The sequence below is a fragment of the Xiphophorus couchianus genome, chromosome 9 (assembly GCF_001444195.1).
Source record: "Xiphophorus couchianus chromosome 9, X_couchianus-1.0, whole genome shotgun sequence".
Lineage (NCBI taxonomy): Eukaryota > Metazoa > Chordata > Actinopteri > Cyprinodontiformes > Poeciliidae > Xiphophorus > Xiphophorus couchianus.
Genome location: NC_040236.1, coordinates 454,601 through 471,350, shown reverse-complemented (window position 1 = coordinate 471,350; position 16,750 = coordinate 454,601). Strand labels below are relative to the sequence as shown.

General features: G+C 41.3%; 1 protein-coding gene and 1 pseudogene across 4 annotated transcripts; both read right to left on the bottom strand.

Moving 5' to 3' along the window:
* Positions 1-1,164: 1,164 nt before the first annotated feature.
* On the bottom strand, positions 1,165-5,042 carry LOC114150985 (uncharacterized; annotated as a pseudogene).
* Positions 5,043-5,680: 638 nt separating this feature from the next.
* ctns (cystinosin, lysosomal cystine transporter) lies at positions 5,681-15,884 on the bottom strand. 4 transcript variants are annotated; one of them, XM_028028655.1, is made up of 11 exons: positions 15,759-15,884; positions 14,399-14,486; positions 12,706-12,784; positions 11,626-11,716; positions 11,141-11,244; positions 10,474-10,611; positions 9,546-9,645; positions 9,017-9,175; positions 8,770-8,940; positions 8,548-8,665; positions 5,681-6,155 (listed from the first exon to the last, which is right to left on the bottom strand). In XM_028028655.1, the coding sequence occupies exons 2-11, from the start codon at positions 14,457-14,459 to the stop codon at positions 6,007-6,009; spliced, it is 1,170 nt and encodes a 389-aa protein (XP_027884456.1). In that variant the 5' UTR covers positions 14,460-14,486; positions 15,759-15,884; the 3' UTR covers positions 5,681-6,006. The 4 variants fall into 4 exon arrangements, with proteins under 4 accessions (XP_027884456.1, XP_027884457.1, XP_027884455.1 ...); XM_028028656.1 differs by having other exon boundaries at positions 14,399-14,480; positions 15,759-15,859; XM_028028654.1 differs by lacking the exon at positions 15,759-15,884 and adding an exon at positions 14,693-15,726.
* Positions 15,885-16,750: the final 866 nt, after the last annotated feature.

Genomic DNA, 16,750 nt, shown 5'->3' with positions numbered 1-16,750 from the left:
GGGGGGTGCTGAAGCCCAGGTGTCCCAGTTTTCCTGCCAGATGCTGTGGGATGATTGTGTTGAACGCTGAGCTGAAGTCCAGGAACAACATCCGCACATGAGTGTTCTTCTCCTCCAGGTGAGCCAGGCTCAGGTGTAGGCGGAGGAGATGGCATCCTCAGTGGAGCGGTTTCGGCGGTAGGCAAACTGGAACGGGTCGAATGTGGGGGGGAGTCTGGAGACGATGTGTTCTTTTACCAGCCTTTCAAAGCACTTCATCATGATGGGAGTCAGTGCCACAGGCTGGTAATCGTTGAAAGAGGTGACTTGAGGTTTCTTTGGCAACGGAATGATGGAGGCAGTTTTGAGACAGGCTGGCACTGTGGCTTGGTCCAGTGAGGTGTTAAAAATGTCTGTTAGGACACCAGCCAGCTGACCTGCGCATTCCCTGAACACCTGCCCAGGTATGTTGTCGGGGCCTGGGGCCTTCCGTGGGTTGACTCTTTTCAGAGTCTTCAACACATCGGCTGTGTCCAGGCAGAGTGCCTCCTCTTCCTGGTGGGGAACAGTTTTCTTTGCCGGAGTACTGTTCAGTGCCTCGAACCTCCCAAAGAAGTTATTGAGTCCATTTAGAAAGTCAGCATCAATTTCACCCACTGGGGGGGAGGATGGATTGTAGTCTGTGATCGCCTTTATGCCTTGCCACATACTCCTGATGTTTCTGGTGTCGTGGAAGAACTCCTGTATTTTTCGACTGTGGGTTCGCTTTGCTAACCTGATAGCACGATTCAAGTTGGCTCTCGCTGTCCTCAGTGCCTCCTTGTCGCCAGACTTGAAGGCTGAGTTCCGTGCTTTTAGCATTTCCCGTACCTCCTTAGTCATCCAGGGTTTTTGGTTGGCCCGGGTGATAATGTTCTTAGTGATGCTGACGTCCTCTGTGCACTTGTTGATGTAGACTGACACAGTCATGGCGTACTCATCGATGTTGATCTGGTCGTTGTAAGTGGCTGCTGCCTTGAACATCTCCCAGTCAGAGCACTCAAAACAGTCCTGAAGTGCCTCCATGGCCCCCTCAGTCCACATTCTCACCTGCTTCACTGTAGGTTTTGTTCTGATCAGCAGGGGCTTGTATGCAGGAATTAGCATAACAGATTTTTTTTCTTTCGAAAAGTATTTATTGTTACTGTAAGCATTTAAAAAATTACATTATTTCAGTTATACAGAAATTTTCAATAACTTACAAAATCATCAGTTCAGACTAAAAGAAGCTAAGAACAAGAGTATAAAACACAAAATCTCTGTGTGTTAAAAGTTGAGCAGGACCGGGGTGACCCCTTCCCAAGTCCGGAGCCGTCCCGTCCTTCCAAACAGCGCTGGTGCTCAGAGGGGAAACCTGCCCTGAAGCTCCTTCCCTCCTGCCTCACCCGGAGAGCCAGGCCGCTGCTGCTTGGACCTCTGTTCGTGGAGCGCCGGCTCCTTCGTCCACTGAGGCGCAGGCGATTCTTCTTGGTGGCTGTGGCCTTGGCGTGCCACCTGCAGCCCTTGATGTTCCTCTTGTTGCTGCCGCCATCCGGATCACAGCCACGGGGGGCATCTGCCTGCGCCTGCTCACCAGCAAGTTTCTGGAGGTCCAAATGGCGTCTTTGATGGTGGCTAGGGTGAGCCAGATCTCAGCAAAGTCCTTTTTCGTTATTTTCTGCTGGCTCACCCCGTACAGCACTAGCTGCCCATGGAGGACCTCCCTTGCTGGCAAGTGTGGGAATTGCAAGGAGCCGGCTTTCGCCCACAGGTCCACAGCAGCGCTGCACTCCCACAGCAGGTGCCTCACCAACTCCGGCGCGCCACAACCGGGTTGGGGGCAGATGGACGTCGCAGACATGCCGCGGGAGTGCATAACGGCTCTGACCGGCAGGATCCCATGAGCCACCATCCATGACAGGTCCTGGAGTCTGTTTGGAAGGACGGGATGGCTCACGTTGCGCCAAACGGTGGAGGCGTCTCCATACAGGAGGCCGCGCACTGGAGTCACTGGTTCCCGGTCCTGCACAACAGAAATAATAAGACGATGATTTGTTAAAATCTTGCTCTCCTCTTCTTCCAATCTAAAATGTTCTAAAAATTTCTGTATAAAAGCATATGCTGGAGGAAGGTTAAAAGCTACTGGAGTTCTAAAATCGCTTTTTATCATTTTTAGTTTTCTAAGATAGGACCCACACCAGAATCTGGTCATCGTGTTTGTTTTGTTATTGCTAGAAAGGGTCATGGCTTGTTTCAGGTGGGTGCTCGTATAGTGGCTGCCTAAAAACAAGTAGAGGTCTGGGACTCCTTTTCCTCCTTTTTCTTTGGGTTTGTACATGATTTCTCTTTTTATCCTTTCCCATTTAGAGTTCCATATGAAATAAAAAATGGCTCGTTGTAGTTCTAAAAACACTCTCTTAGGAGGGATAAAAACAGCACTGGTGAGTAAAAACACTGGTAAAATCACAGCTTTAACTATTAAAATCTTTCCTTCTATTGTAAGGTTCCTCATCCCCCAGAATCCCAGTCACTGTTTTACTCTTCTTGTTATTTCAATCCAGTTTGTCTTTCCTTCTCCATGTTTGTCAAATTTTACTCCCAGTATTTTTTGTTCTTCTTCCGTTACTTGAAACTGACATCCTAATTTTTCATTCTCTTTCCATGGTCCATAAAATTGTGCTTTTGTTTTTTCTTTGTTTAATTTTGACCCTGATGCTTTCCCAAACCAATCGGTTAATTGAAAAATCCTATCTATTGATAAAAGATCTGTACATAAAATGTTAAAATCATCCATGTATAAAAGACATTTCGCTACCTGCCCTCCACTCCCCGGTATCGTTACACCTAAAATCTGTGGGTCCCTTCTCAAGATCTGCGCCAGCGGCTCGACGCAGGCCACATAGAGAAGGGCGGATAACGGACAACCCTACCCATAACAGATAGGTGGTCTGAAGAGCCAAGGTGGGGGCGGGGGGCTGCTCTGAATGCTTCTTTGATGTTGGTGTAGGCCAAGTCTAGAGTATTTCCTCCCCTGGTTGGAAAATCCACATATTGGTTGAAGTGAGGGAGAACAGTCTTCATGTTGGCCTGGTTAAAATCCCCAGCAATGATGAAAACGCCCTCTGTGTGTGAGGATTGCAACTCACTGATGGTGATAGCTGGCATGTTCAAAATGGAGTGAGAAGCTTATCCCTAATCCCATTGTTCAGCTGAAATAATTACACATATTGATACATATGACCTATTCCATATAGCTATAGGCCCACATACTTTGTTGGCTTCCTTGAAAAAAAGTTTTTAATCTCAATGGATTTTATCCTGGTAAAATAAAGGTTTAAGAAAACACATGTAAATCCATATACATGTCTACACATATATACAGTACATACATTTACACATACACAGACATCTGCACACACATGCTAGCATAAAAAGATATATATTTATCCATCTACAAATAAGTTGGTTTCTCTTTCCACCCTCCTTCAATTAGGCACTAGTGGTCATATCCATTATATGCTTCTAACACATCAACACATTTCTATACATTAAACTATATTTGTGTATAACCTCAAAAAGTCCAAATATCAGAGTATTCTAAGTGTTAGAGTACATCATAGGCTAAATGGATACACAGAAACCTTTCAAGATTGTTTGAATTGTTAAGGTTTTTTATATTACCCTCTTTGGTAGTTACCTCCTTTGTGGTTCTTAAATAAATATAGAATATCTTTTGGTTGTCATCTCTTACTTGCCTTTTATACGATTGCTGTGTTAAAGATATGAAAATTTTTTGTGCATCTGTATGCTCATTTATAAAGCATACATACATGAACACTCCACTGGTTGTTTTTCCAGAAAGGTCTCTGTTGGATAAATTGTATTTTTAGTAATTATCAAATATTCGTTGTATCATGTAGCCTTGTAGTTACATTTAGATAATGTTTAATTATATGCTTTTTCTCTTTTTCTTCTATTTTAAGTAATGTTTCTGTGTGTTAAATAACTTTGATTCCTTCCTGTGACTTCCTTGAGATGCCATCAGCAAAGCCTGGGAGATAGCGGAGACAACTCTTCTAGCTCTCCTGTGTGATATACAACTTGTTTTACTCAACGCCGGCCGTGTCTGGTACTCGACTGGAGAAGGATTTAGAGTGTAGATAACATGTGTCTAAATAGTGAATGTCATTAGCGCCGCAACTAGTGATGAATTGTTTTCCCCCTCCCTTTGAGAAGTTGCAAGCGCCCAATGTACGAGGGTTTCTGAAAGTAATAAAAAGAGAGGAGCGGTCAGATGTGTTTCAGAGCATTTGGAGATTTGTAACTGAAAGCACATCTCTGTCTGCTCTCCACGCGAGAAACAAAGAATCTAACTCTCTTGTCTTTCCTGTGTTTGTTTAAATTGTCTCTAATAGGTATTTAGACCTGACAGTCTCCATTCAGTTATTAAAGGATAGTGAGGCAGGTCTATTGTTTGCAGAGCTGTGCTTGCTGTCAGTTTTGTGTACTGGGATGATTTTGGTCATTTTAATCAGACTGAGAAATGTGCCAAGTTCAAATAGCAAATATATGCTGGTGGCTTCTATAACTTTTTTTAACCAACAAATATACTGAACAAAAATATAAACGCCCCATGTCAAATATCGTTGCCATGTGGAGTCAACAACTGTAAATGAGCATTTGCTGACATTTTATTATACAAAAGTAATATTTCTCTTGACTTGTGTATAATTTTGAACCCAACATGCTGTCAGTGAGCATTACTCAGTGAGTTGTTTTTTTACTCAGTTTATGTCTGGGGCATGTCCACTGGGTGATCAGACAAAATGAGCAACAACTGGACAATCCTTGGACTGGGGACAATAAAAGGCCACCCAAAAAAGTCAAATTTTGCCACAAGTCATAATGCCTCAGATGTCGCCAGTTATGTGGGAGCGTGCCTTTGGCATGTTGGATGCAGGGACGTCCACCAGAGCAGTAGCTGCACGGCTCAATGTCCCAACAGACTGGCACTACTACAAATCAACCTCATCTTTGTCGGCCATGTGTGACCACTCGAGCACAAGATGGCCGCATCCGGCTCGTCCATCTGTGGGATCGGCTATGGATAGTGACACACACAGCTGATGAGACTATTGGTCTGCACAACAGATGCATCACACCTCAGACTGTCCATAGCCACATACGGGAAGCCAACTTGGTCAAAATCAAATTCCTCAACATGACCCCTATCATGTTCAAAGCACTGTCAATCCGGTACAAATGGCTGAACCACAATGTTATCAATGCTGATATGAAGATCAGTAATTACTGAAAATATAGCTTGAGTTTCTCTATATATTGCATAACCCAAATGTTCATAAAACTCTTATATTTGACATGGGGCGTTTATATTTTTGTTCAGTGTATATTACAGTTTGTAGATGTTTTTTTTAACAATATTGATTATTTCATTGTTCTCAACAGCATTAGAAACATTGAGTGGGAATTCCTCTTCATCCGACCCTGGATGTGGGATATTTGTCGCTAACTTATTTGATATTAAAGTGCTCAAGTTTCTGTCACATGGCAAACAACAGACTTTTGATGGATCTTCAGTTATTTATATTGTTTCAACTGTTGAAAAAGCTTTTCCATGTTTCCCATGGACTTGTGGTTTCTACTGTGAAAAGCAGTAAGTACACACCTTTTCCCACTTTGTTTAATGAAAAAGCATGAGAAAATAGAAAACAGTCGAAGCATACTATTAATTACATATCCAAATTACAGACTGAGGCGGAGTGTTAAATAAAAAGAACTATGCATATAGATTATGCAGGTGTACATATGAAAGAAGAGAGTTCCCTGAGGCTGTTCAGAAGAGGTTCCATGGATCTCTAATGAGCCAAATCTGAGACAAGATAAACTGAACTTCCTGCTGGAAGCCTGAAGGCAACAACAGAACTAACATTTAGCTTAAATTGAATCCCTTTCTTTGTGGCTTCCCTTTGGTTGTAGCGAATGTTCGGATCAGTCGTCCTGCTGCCCTGGAATGGTTTGATACTGTGCTGGCTGTCTGTAGAGACAATAGTGCTGAGTCATGAAGATGATGTCAAACGCCACAGAGAACAGACCCAGACCGAACTTGGTGGGATCACCAAACACCAGCTTCCACTCATCTGAGGAGAGGTAAACATGACAGAAAGCATGACAATGTGCTGCTCCAGATGAAATTACAAACATTTACAAAAAGGCGGTGCATAGCACTCTACTAGCACAGAACAACTGTAAAATAAAGTTCAGTGAGCTGGTAGAATAAAGTGTTTCTCATTATAAAGCTAGTTTATGAGAAGGTTCAACTATCCTGTTAGTCCTCAGTTATACTGAGACCAATCACCAGTCAGATTCCTCTGAGGTGCTGCACAGCCTGCTGCCTTCTGCAGGCTGTGCCATTTATCCTTTCAAAGTACATTATCTTCACTTTTCCCAGGTTATGAGCAATCAGAATTTTTCAGTCTTCCCAGTGCAAGAGAACAAATTGGATAAATCTGCTGCTTGTCAGTTCAATTTCATTTTCCCCTTGCAACATATTGATTAGGGTTGGACAATATGGCTGAAAAACATATTACAATAGAAGGCTTTCATATCAGTCAATATCAATCATTATTAGTTTTTGTTTTAAATATCTGAAATATTGTTAAACTGGTGGCATGACCTTCCCCGTTACCGGGGTCAAATATGTGTATTTTGGGGTTTTTGGTCACTAGATGGGGCTGTCGGCTCCAGTATATGAACCAAGAGGTGACAGGTAGTTGACAGGAGTTGAACCCGGAAGGGCATACAAGTTTTTGACTGTTGTGGCGGAGTCATTGTTAACACTGTTGCCATGTATCATGGAATAAATGGATTTTGTTCATAAATGGTTCATCTAACTGGAACAAATTTGGACTACAAATGTAGAGGAAAGATATTAATAATTAAAAGTTATGTTGTTTGGCTGGTTCGCACTAAGATATGTTTTAACCTAAAAGAAATGTACTGTGTCAAATCGACTGGGTCAATCTGACCTGGAAGTCAGGAAGGAATTCAGATTTGGAGAGATGTGGAATTTACAAACACTAAGAGAGGAAAGATGTTAGTTTTATTTTGTTGTGCAAGAAAGTTCTGGCACCCGTTTTTTCCCCTGCTCGCCTGCGAAGGAACCGGGCCGGAGCCCAAGACTTGGGAAAGGATCTCTGTTTGGACAGATAAGGAACAAACAACTTGACTAATAGTTCTTCTGATGGAGCAGATTTAATTCCAGGAGGTCAACTCCTAATTCTCAGTACTTCCAAATACACATCCAGTGTAAAACAGAGCCAGAATTGCTACGCAAATGAAGTCCAGTAACGCCATTGGTCAAAGCTTCCCAACACACACCAGTAGAGTTGGAACTGTATAAAAAAACTGATGTTAGAAATAGAAGGGGAAAGATTTCGGATTTCTGTAACAATGTAAATGTAATGTTCTGGTTCCGCGGATGTGCATTAAAAATCTCTCTCATTTGATCCATGAGCAAATGAAGAATCAGAGTCCTGTGTGTCATTTCCTATTCATATGTTCCTTAAGTTAGCCACCTTTAATTCCTCCATACAAGATGATCTGGGATTGACTTTACACGTGATCAACAGGTACAACGTTAACCGCTCAGCACGTCATAACTCAAAGCTGAACTAGTGCAATATTACGCTAGCTAGTACACCTGTTTTATTCAGTTTCCTTCAGCTGGAAACTGGAGGAAACTCCAAATCCTGCTGTTTTCTCCACACTGCTGTTTTTATTTTATTTTTAAGGAGTTATGAGGCACGATGGTGAAACCTGAAACTTCTGCACAAGTTACTCAACAGGTTGCTAGGTATCCAAAGAAAATGAGTTAGTTGATGCTACCCACCTTGTCTGGCTAGCTGTGAGAGGAGCTAAAGCTTTTCCTCTGCCTACATTCTCCAGAATGCTGTGCGGTTCTGGATCAGAATTCAGTGAAATTATTGAATGTTCTATCAGACAAATTTCCTATTGATATTGATAAAGTGTCTATTCCAATATACAGTATATCAAGATTCAAGACTCCTCTATTGAACGCCGCAGGGAAATTATTCACACATATTGTTACTGATTAATTGCCCGGCCATAATATTGATGCTCTATGACTGCATATTGATAAGTGTATGTATGAGTGTGTGATGGGTGAATGTGATTATTAGTGATCACTGGGATTAGGAAATAACGAAGCAGCAGAACCCAGTTAGCAGCCATCTTGGCTCATATGTGGGTCAAACCTAGTCTCACCTTTCTCCTCAACATACTACCTGGCAGGTTAATTTACTTCTCTAGTCACTGTTTGAGTATCTATTCTTTTCTCCACTCTTCATACTTCATTCAGGCTCATTCTAATTCATGTGTTTAGAATCTATCAGATTCTTTTCAAAGCCATGAAGGTACACAGGCTGAACAGGTGAACATTTCACCTGATATTCATAACCACTCATAGAAGAATAATTATAAGAGGGAATCCAACAATAGAAGCAGATCTACCATTATTGTAAGACTGAATGATCATCTGTAGGATACTGAAGACTCCACCAGTGAAGTCCAGCAGGACGTTGCCGATGCTCCAGCCCTCAGTGCTTTGTCTCCTGTAGTTCATATAGGCCTGGAGGCAGGCGGAAATAGAATATCAATTTACAAATAACTTGATAATAAGGCAAACTACAGAACACTTTGACTATATGCTGTTGTTGTCCTCTGTTAGCTTACCTGTGGCACATATTTGATCAGAGTGACTGCTAGTTTAATATAGGAGAAGTAGTAGAGGTACTCCAACCAGGTAATTTTGTGGGCCACAGCAACAAATAGGCTGATCAAAGCAAAGGTCCAACCAATCAGCAACAGAATCCTGGCAGTCCATGACACCCTCTGAGCCCCCCTCTGTAAATGACAGAACACTGTAAAGTCTTAAGAAGGACACGGTGTCTCAGAAATTTGTCCTTAACGTCTGTTTTACCGTCGGCTGGACAGAACATCCCACTCTGTAGTGGTGTACCTCATAGAGAGCAGCCTGGCTGACGTAGATCACACAGAACAGCAGAGCATGTAGACTGAAGAAGACGTCATTAGCATTAACAGGATTTATCCCATTGGGATTCTTCTGAAGGAACTCCTCCTACAGAGAAACACACAGCTGAGCATTAAGCACTGACATGCTTTCCCGTTCTGTCCAGATGTCTGGCTTTCTGCTGGCTATGAGTGAGGTGGCCTGAAAGGCCTCAGTAATGATACATATGTCCTCTATGCAGCATCTGTTAACAACAATAATAATAATAAAAGACCCAGAAAGTTTCTGTGGAGCAACCCAAAGAAGTAGAGGGCTTAACGGGAACCAGGGAGGGAGAATTAATGGTCAGGTTGTTCACAGAAGGCCCCCCAGACAGGCCTTAATGCAGCTGTATGTGTTATTTCCACCTCTCCCTCCTGCACCAGCCGTTCTAGTCAGAATCACATGAACAATGAAGCTATCTTGGAAATAAAGTTACCTTTATGTAGGGTACCCAGAAGAGGCCGATGTTGAAGACACTGTAAGCAATGAAGCCCGTTAGATTGAGAGCCAGGAAGTCGAAGTTGAGACCTACAACACTGAAGAGAAACAGAAAGCAACTGAATCCATTTCCCTTTGGAGACGTCACAAGATGACTTCAGAAATGAGACCTGATTGGACCATGTAAAAAATGCATCTCGACCTTATCACCTTATTGTGAGTATTAGAAAATTATTTGACCTCTTTTTCCAGGACAGTTTTGTTATGATTTACAACAGAAATATTCCAGCTGCAGCCTCAGAAACCTTTTCATTCTAGACTGAACTCAGATCTGCTTGACAGCAGCTTTGTAATCTTACCTGCTCTTGAACAAATTTCAGCTCTAAAATGAGAATATTATGATAAAGATCTCAGAAAAGGCAACCCATATATTCTGTAGATTTCTTTCACATAAAGGGAAATACTTGTGATGATGAATCAGAGACATTAACCCTTTTTCAAATCCTCTAATCTTTTGTATTAGATGATTGGTTTCATTTGGCTGTCAGGATAAAGCCTGTACAATGTTCAGAGCAACTGATTTAAATAATATCTTTTTAATTTGGCATTGTTCAAAACAGTCCATTGTTCTGAAGGAATGTATAAACTGTGGTCACCAAAGGTTGGGTGCTGCATCATGGGAGTCACATTACTAACATATAACATATAATTGTTGGGTTGAGATAAAAAGAACTCATGACCTAACAGTGTTTTCACATAAAATATCAATACTAATAATGCTACTGTAGAAATAATAGCTATAATAATAATCTCATAGGATAACAAACCCTGTCCAAACAATAAAAACGTTTAAAACATGGACTTTTAAAGTAATACAAAGGAGGAAACCACCCAAAGCTGAACAAGGCACAAGGCACAAGAACTACCTTTTTCTCCTCCAGTTTTCCCAGGCTTGTGGATAGAAAGACACTGACCAAGTCACAAAGTAAATCCATCCAATCACCTGAGCCACCACTGACAGCACACTGCTGTGGATCACTATGAAACGGATCCTGGACGACAAACTGGACAGAAGGAAACAAAGACAGATTACAGTCCAAAACAACACCCTGCTTTATTCTTTTTAATGCAATCATAATGAAAGGGAATAGATGGTAGTCGGAAAATACCACATTAGATAAAACAGCATATAATTACTTATCAAATGGAAACTAAATGATCAGTCTGTAATGTCTGAGTCTCTGCAGGTCTAGCTAGCTGACATCCTCCTCAGAGCAAATAAGTGGTGAGCTCGACGAGGAACTTCTGTTCACAGAAACATTCAGTGTATTAGAAAATACAAGGTTAAAAACAAACATCCTCCCTTCAACACTCCATTTGAACCCTAACCCACTAACACACACTCAGACACTTCCCTAAAGTGGTCAAACCCGGATAGTAAACTTAACCCACATTCCTTCAATTCAGGGTGGGATTTAGGATTGGAACGTCACTGTGTGATACGAAGCAAGGCGAGGAGGAGTCATTACTGAGCAGGGTCAGGGTCAAGGTCATCATCTCCTAAACATTACAGCATGTTGGTTCTGTACCCACCTGTCCAGGTGTGTGTTGTTGCTGAACAGGTGTGCAGTCACCTGACCAACATCATGTGCTATCACAGTGAAATTGGCTGAGGTAGCTTTCTCTGGAAGCAACACCTGAATGAATATGAGAAATAATGAGAATTGTTGGACAAAAAGCTCCAAACTTCATATTCAGCCTGCTGTCAGACAGACAGACATAGACAGGATTTGTAGTAAATAAATAAATGGAAAGATTCTGTTTTTGAAGAATTTTCTAATAAACTAGCAAGCCAACATAACTTAATCTTTATGAAGAAAATCCTTGAAATTAGCATTCACAAAACAAGTCACTGTCATCTTTCTTTTTATTTGTTGATCTTAAAGTTCACAGTTTAAATCAAAATAAGAAAACCTCCAGCTGAACTTAGGAATATCACATGGATGCAGTTTCTCCTCTAAACTCCTGATTAGTTCCATTCAACATAACCTTGTATCATGTTTGCTTTTGAATGTCACCTGGTCAGGCAGAGTGATTATTAATGAGTAGTTCTCCTGGGAGCTGAAGGTTACATTCAGGTGAATCACTGTAGACTGATTGACAGCAGAACTGAGGAAATATACAACATGAATTAAACAGTCACGCTTTCAGTTATATGATGCAGAAATGCAGAGAAGTGAAAACGTATGTGCCCCCTCCCCAGATTAATGCTGGTTTTGCCTTTTTGTTCCATTTAAAGCTGCATTATTTATGGTAACTTGTATTTAAAAAATGCTTCTTACATATTTGTTAAAACAGTCACCATGTCATGACAGTACTGTATAATATATGACAGATCATCTGAGAAAGAAAACAAGCTTCTCTGCCTGCCTTCCTCTGTGGACCTGCTATCATCTGAACAGAAACACCGCTGTGTCAGAAACAACCAATCAGAGGCAGGAGGAGGGTCTTAGCGCTGCTCACACCCTCCTTTTTTCCCTGTGCTACTTTACAGCTGGTTTACCGCAACAGAGTCAGCCATGAATGCTAAGGCTAGTTAGCATGGCCACCGATGATGGCGGACAAGCTGTTTTCGTGGGACGGCAAGTTGTTTCTCCACCATCAATACATTCTAGATCTTTCTCTCCTAGTAAAATCGTGGATCAGCTCTTGGAATAACTTTGGTGAAGCGGCCTCGCTGCGGAAGGCAGTAGAGAGCCTTCCCAGACTCTACTGCCCTTTAGATTATGTGTAGCGTTGTTTTCTTTTATAAATCTGTCAGTAGCCAAAGGTTTTACTGAAATGATTTACTACATCTACAGATCAGGTAATAATCAGGCTCGTAAAACTGAACTCATCTTTCTAAAAGTTCATTCATGATTTATCAAGGGGAAGGACAATTACTTTGTTCCCAGCGGGAAGAAGTAACTATACAAACAAAAGTTCTGTACAATCTTTTGTCTCAACAACCGTCTCCAGAGAAACATGAACAGTCGATCAGAGTCCCATGGGCTCTGAAAGCTTTTTCTCTTTAATGAATTAAATCATCACACTGCTATGATCTTCAGACAGGTGCTGTTGAATCAGTGCTTTGTTCACCTCAGTGTGTCTGTGATTACCTGGAAGAAATGGTGACAACAGCTGAAGAGCTTCGCTCAATTATAACAGCATCTGGTGCGTTCAGACACACAGCGGACTCTAGAGGAGAAAAAATGTCCAGGAACAACAGATGAAACACAGAACATGTTCCCCACAATCTGGAGAATTTTCTGTTATGTTCTAAATTCTTACCAGGTTGACAATGTCAGCAAGGAATCAATGGCACATGTTAATTTAACTAGCAGGAAATCAAAAATCTCTCCTGGTATATTTGGGAAAATTTCCAGTCTGCAGTGCCAGTGAGGAAATGGCTGCAAACATGTTTGAATTGATTCAACAGCCTGCCAATAGAAAATGATCTTTCATTGTTTTCCTTGCTGTTCCACATCAACTCGAACTGTAGTAACTCTGTCTCTTTGCCAAGGCACATCAATGTCACAACTGAAGACATGGATGGATTTCTTCATTGAGAAAAATGTTACATGTTTTTATCATGAGATATTTTATAAATGTTACTTCATCTTTGTTACTTCATTTCACAGACATAATGTCCTCCAAACTTCGGAATAGTCCCAAGCTTATGAAGGTCTGTTCTAAATTCTTGTGTCCAAGCATGATTTCTGCTTCACAGTGCCGTGAATACAGATTTCATCTGGGAGGACATGTTTCATCTAGACATGAAAACTAAAGGAGACACCACTGCCGTTAACTTTTTACTTTTCTCTAACATAGTACAACTGGATCAGTTCTTCTGTTTGTTTGTGTCTCTCCTCTGTCTTCTCAAAGCTCCAGTCAGTCGTGGAAGATGGCTGTTCACACTCAGCCATGTTCTGGTTCTGGTTCTGCTGGAGGTTTCTTTCTGTTAAAGGGGAGTTTCCTCTCTGCTGTCACTGCATGCATGCTCAGTATGAGGGATTGCTGTCGTCATCAACCCAATGGAAGTGACTGCCTACTGTCGCTACATGTTTGTCCACGAGGACTGAAAGCTGCAAAACTTGTGACTTTCCTCAGACCTTAACAACCAGAAGAGCCATTTTACCCCCAGTCCATCTAAATAAAACTCCTTCAGAGATGAAAAGCTCACCTTACATTTTAAAAAAATTAGAACTTATAATTTTTATTAAATATTTCTAAAACCATAAAACTTTTGCATCAAAGAGGATGCAAAAGTTTTATTCTTTAGGTTGTTGATATTTGAGAAAAATTGTGTAAAAAACAGAAAAGAAAAACCATAAGATTTCCAATTGGTGGTAGTATATTCTGCCTCTTGCACCAGACTCTCTCCATCTGTTATTGGTGGTAACCAGGGAAACCACCTGCATTTAGACTGTTAAATAGAGCTTTGGCTGGGTCTGGCAGGAAAACAGTCCAAAGTTATCCTAAAGCAATATGAGACACTCCTCAATCTTTCTATTTCTATTGAGATGCAGTTTTTCCTGCCTAATTGTGTTTCTTCTGTTTCTACTTTAAAGAAAAAAAATTATCTACAAGAAAAGCTCAAAAAATTAAACAATCAAGTGGATTTCATTTTGTTGGTCAAAGTCAGTGAGCCTGTCTTACTGAATGACTTCAAGCTGCTGGTTAAAGCCCAAATTTTTTTCTGGTGAATATTTGGTCAAAAATGACAGATGATGTCATAGTGTGCTCTCAGTATCAGACATCTAAGCATCACCACCAAGGTGATGGCAGACACAAAAAGCAGCTAAGACTCACCAGAGATGTTGATCAGCAACTCAACAAGTAACCACTTCTTCACCAGATGTAGAACGGCCATTGCTGCCACGGAGACAGCAACCTGAAACTTACAGCAAACAGAGCATGTTAGCAGAGACTGGAGGCAAACATGGTGGAGAAAGAAAGGACTTCAAATGCTTTTTAGGTGAGATATACACAAAGTGGAACTACTTATCTCTAGTGGAGAAATGTCTGAAGAATGGGGAATGAACTAATTGTTTATCGGGCTTCTGCACAACAGCCACACACACATTTATACACCACTACACTGACCATAGGATACTGCCATTGATGAGTGGCAGCAGAGGACGCAGCAACTGAACCATCAACTTTTTGACTGAAAGAAACAGATTCACAGATACCCCTCCTGTTACTGTCATATACCCTGAGAGCAAGGCACTCTGGGAAATGACTGCAGAATCTGATATGTGCTCAGACGTTTTCTGAGTCCGCTTCATCTAAACCTTCAACTTGCTCCATGTTAGACCCACACGGATGTTTCCTCATTGTTTCCCTCACTGATTTTAGGGGGATTTAGTGAACAAACACAATACACCTGAGGGAATCATTGGGAATCAGGACTATGCTGCTTCTGATCACGTCTGACTGACACATCTAAGTTTGGACATGATCAAATGTGGAGGACCAACTTTGGGCACCACTGGCTTAGTCAGTCAGATCTACTGCATAGTTCACATTGTCTGTAGTAGGTCGGTTTCTTTATATTGACACATTTTTAATATGAGTTGGATTTCACAAGTACGTTTTAAGTAAAAAAAAATAATAATAATAATAATCCAATTGTTATTAAGTGGTAATCTGACTGGATCACGTGATCTGACCCCGCAACGTGTTTCATAGAATTTAATTGAGATAATGTTTGCTGGTACAGTACAATTATAATAAATCAATGATTTTTGTATAACTGCAAAAACGGTTCCTATATGTGGAGGCATAATTAATGGGTAATTTAAATATCCAACAGTCCACTTGCGGAAGCAGCCATGCAGATGTAAAGATCTACTGGGTTCTTTCCTCAAACGTCCAGCAGGCGATCTTCGCTGCGTTGTAGCAACAAAACATTCTCTCCATAAAGAGGAAGTTCATCAGTTTCGCTTCAAGTCTTCCGCTTGTGTTTTTCGGTTATCAGAGCAGTTTAAAGCCTGATTCATTAATCCCTGCGAAAGCTAAGAACAACCATCAGCTCATATGATTGTCAGCTTAGTTTTCAGACTGTTTCTATCTGTAAAAAGATCTAAACTGAGAGAACAAACAGGACAGAGCTGTTCAAAACAAAGACACGGAATAAGATTAGAGAGGAGGAAAGCAGCAGCTTTACCTTGTCTTATCTGTTACCTCCACATCAGCTGACTGCTCTTTTTTATGGCGGTTGGCAAGCAACTTACTGATGCGTCAGCTGACTGCTCTTTTTCTTCTTCTTCTTTCTATTATGGCGGATCGCAAACCACTTCAAGGTGAATACCGCCATCTACTGTACATGAGTGTGTAGCAACATTAACTCGCATACATTAAATTCTATTATTAAGTAATTCTTTTCTTCATGTATAAATATCCTCTATGTTATGGAGAGCCTCTCTTCTCCCCCAGGACCATCATGGATGGGAGATGCTTCAGGCCCTGGAAGCCTTGGGGGTCCTCCCAATGTTTAATGGGGACCCGCCAAGCGCAGTTCCAGATGCCTTCCGCATTCAGCATCGGAAGGCTGAATGCTTGGCCTCTCACAGTGCAGTATCTACCCAGCTACATGCACATGTCTTCAGAACTGACAGTCTCATTGAACATCCTGACAATCACCGTTTTCAGGGAGTTGTCAGTCAGTTTCTTAACGTCAAATGCTGAAGACTGGGTCTTTGCATTTTCAACCCGTGTCCAAAATTCTTTCAATAACGCACATCATCTGGCTGAAACTTCAGTGTTAGCTGAATCAATTTTCTTGAGAAATCCAATCTAGACATTAGACTTCCTGCGCTCCCGACACAGGGGGAACAGCGCGTCATCCTGATCACGTGTCTGAAACCCAGCAATAAGAGCTCTACTGCTCTGAAAATGACGTCATTCTTGATGAACTGACTGCATAGGTGAAGCTTTGGAGTCTAGTATTTCACCTTAAACATTTTAAAACAAATTTTTGTGACAAATAAAAAAGTGATTTGATTAGTTGCTGCTGCTGGTGGTGACACAATGCATTGTGGGATACCTTACTGGCCAATACGGAATGTCACATATAAACCTATTTCAATCTGGAGAGACTCAGACGGAGATAAGAAGACAATTAGAAGAGTTTATTGACAAACAGAATTTAAAGTCTTT

Coding starts and splice junctions, on each gene's coding strand:
- ctns (XM_028028654.1), bottom strand. Junction 11,245..11,625: donor TAATCACTCTGCCTGACCAG/GTGACATTCAAA, acceptor ATATTCATTCAG/GTGTTGCTTCCAGAGAAAGC. Junction 9,646..10,473: donor GAAAACTGGAGGAGAAAAAG/GTAGTTCTTGTG, acceptor GTTTCTCTTCAG/TGTTGTAGGTCTCAACTTCG.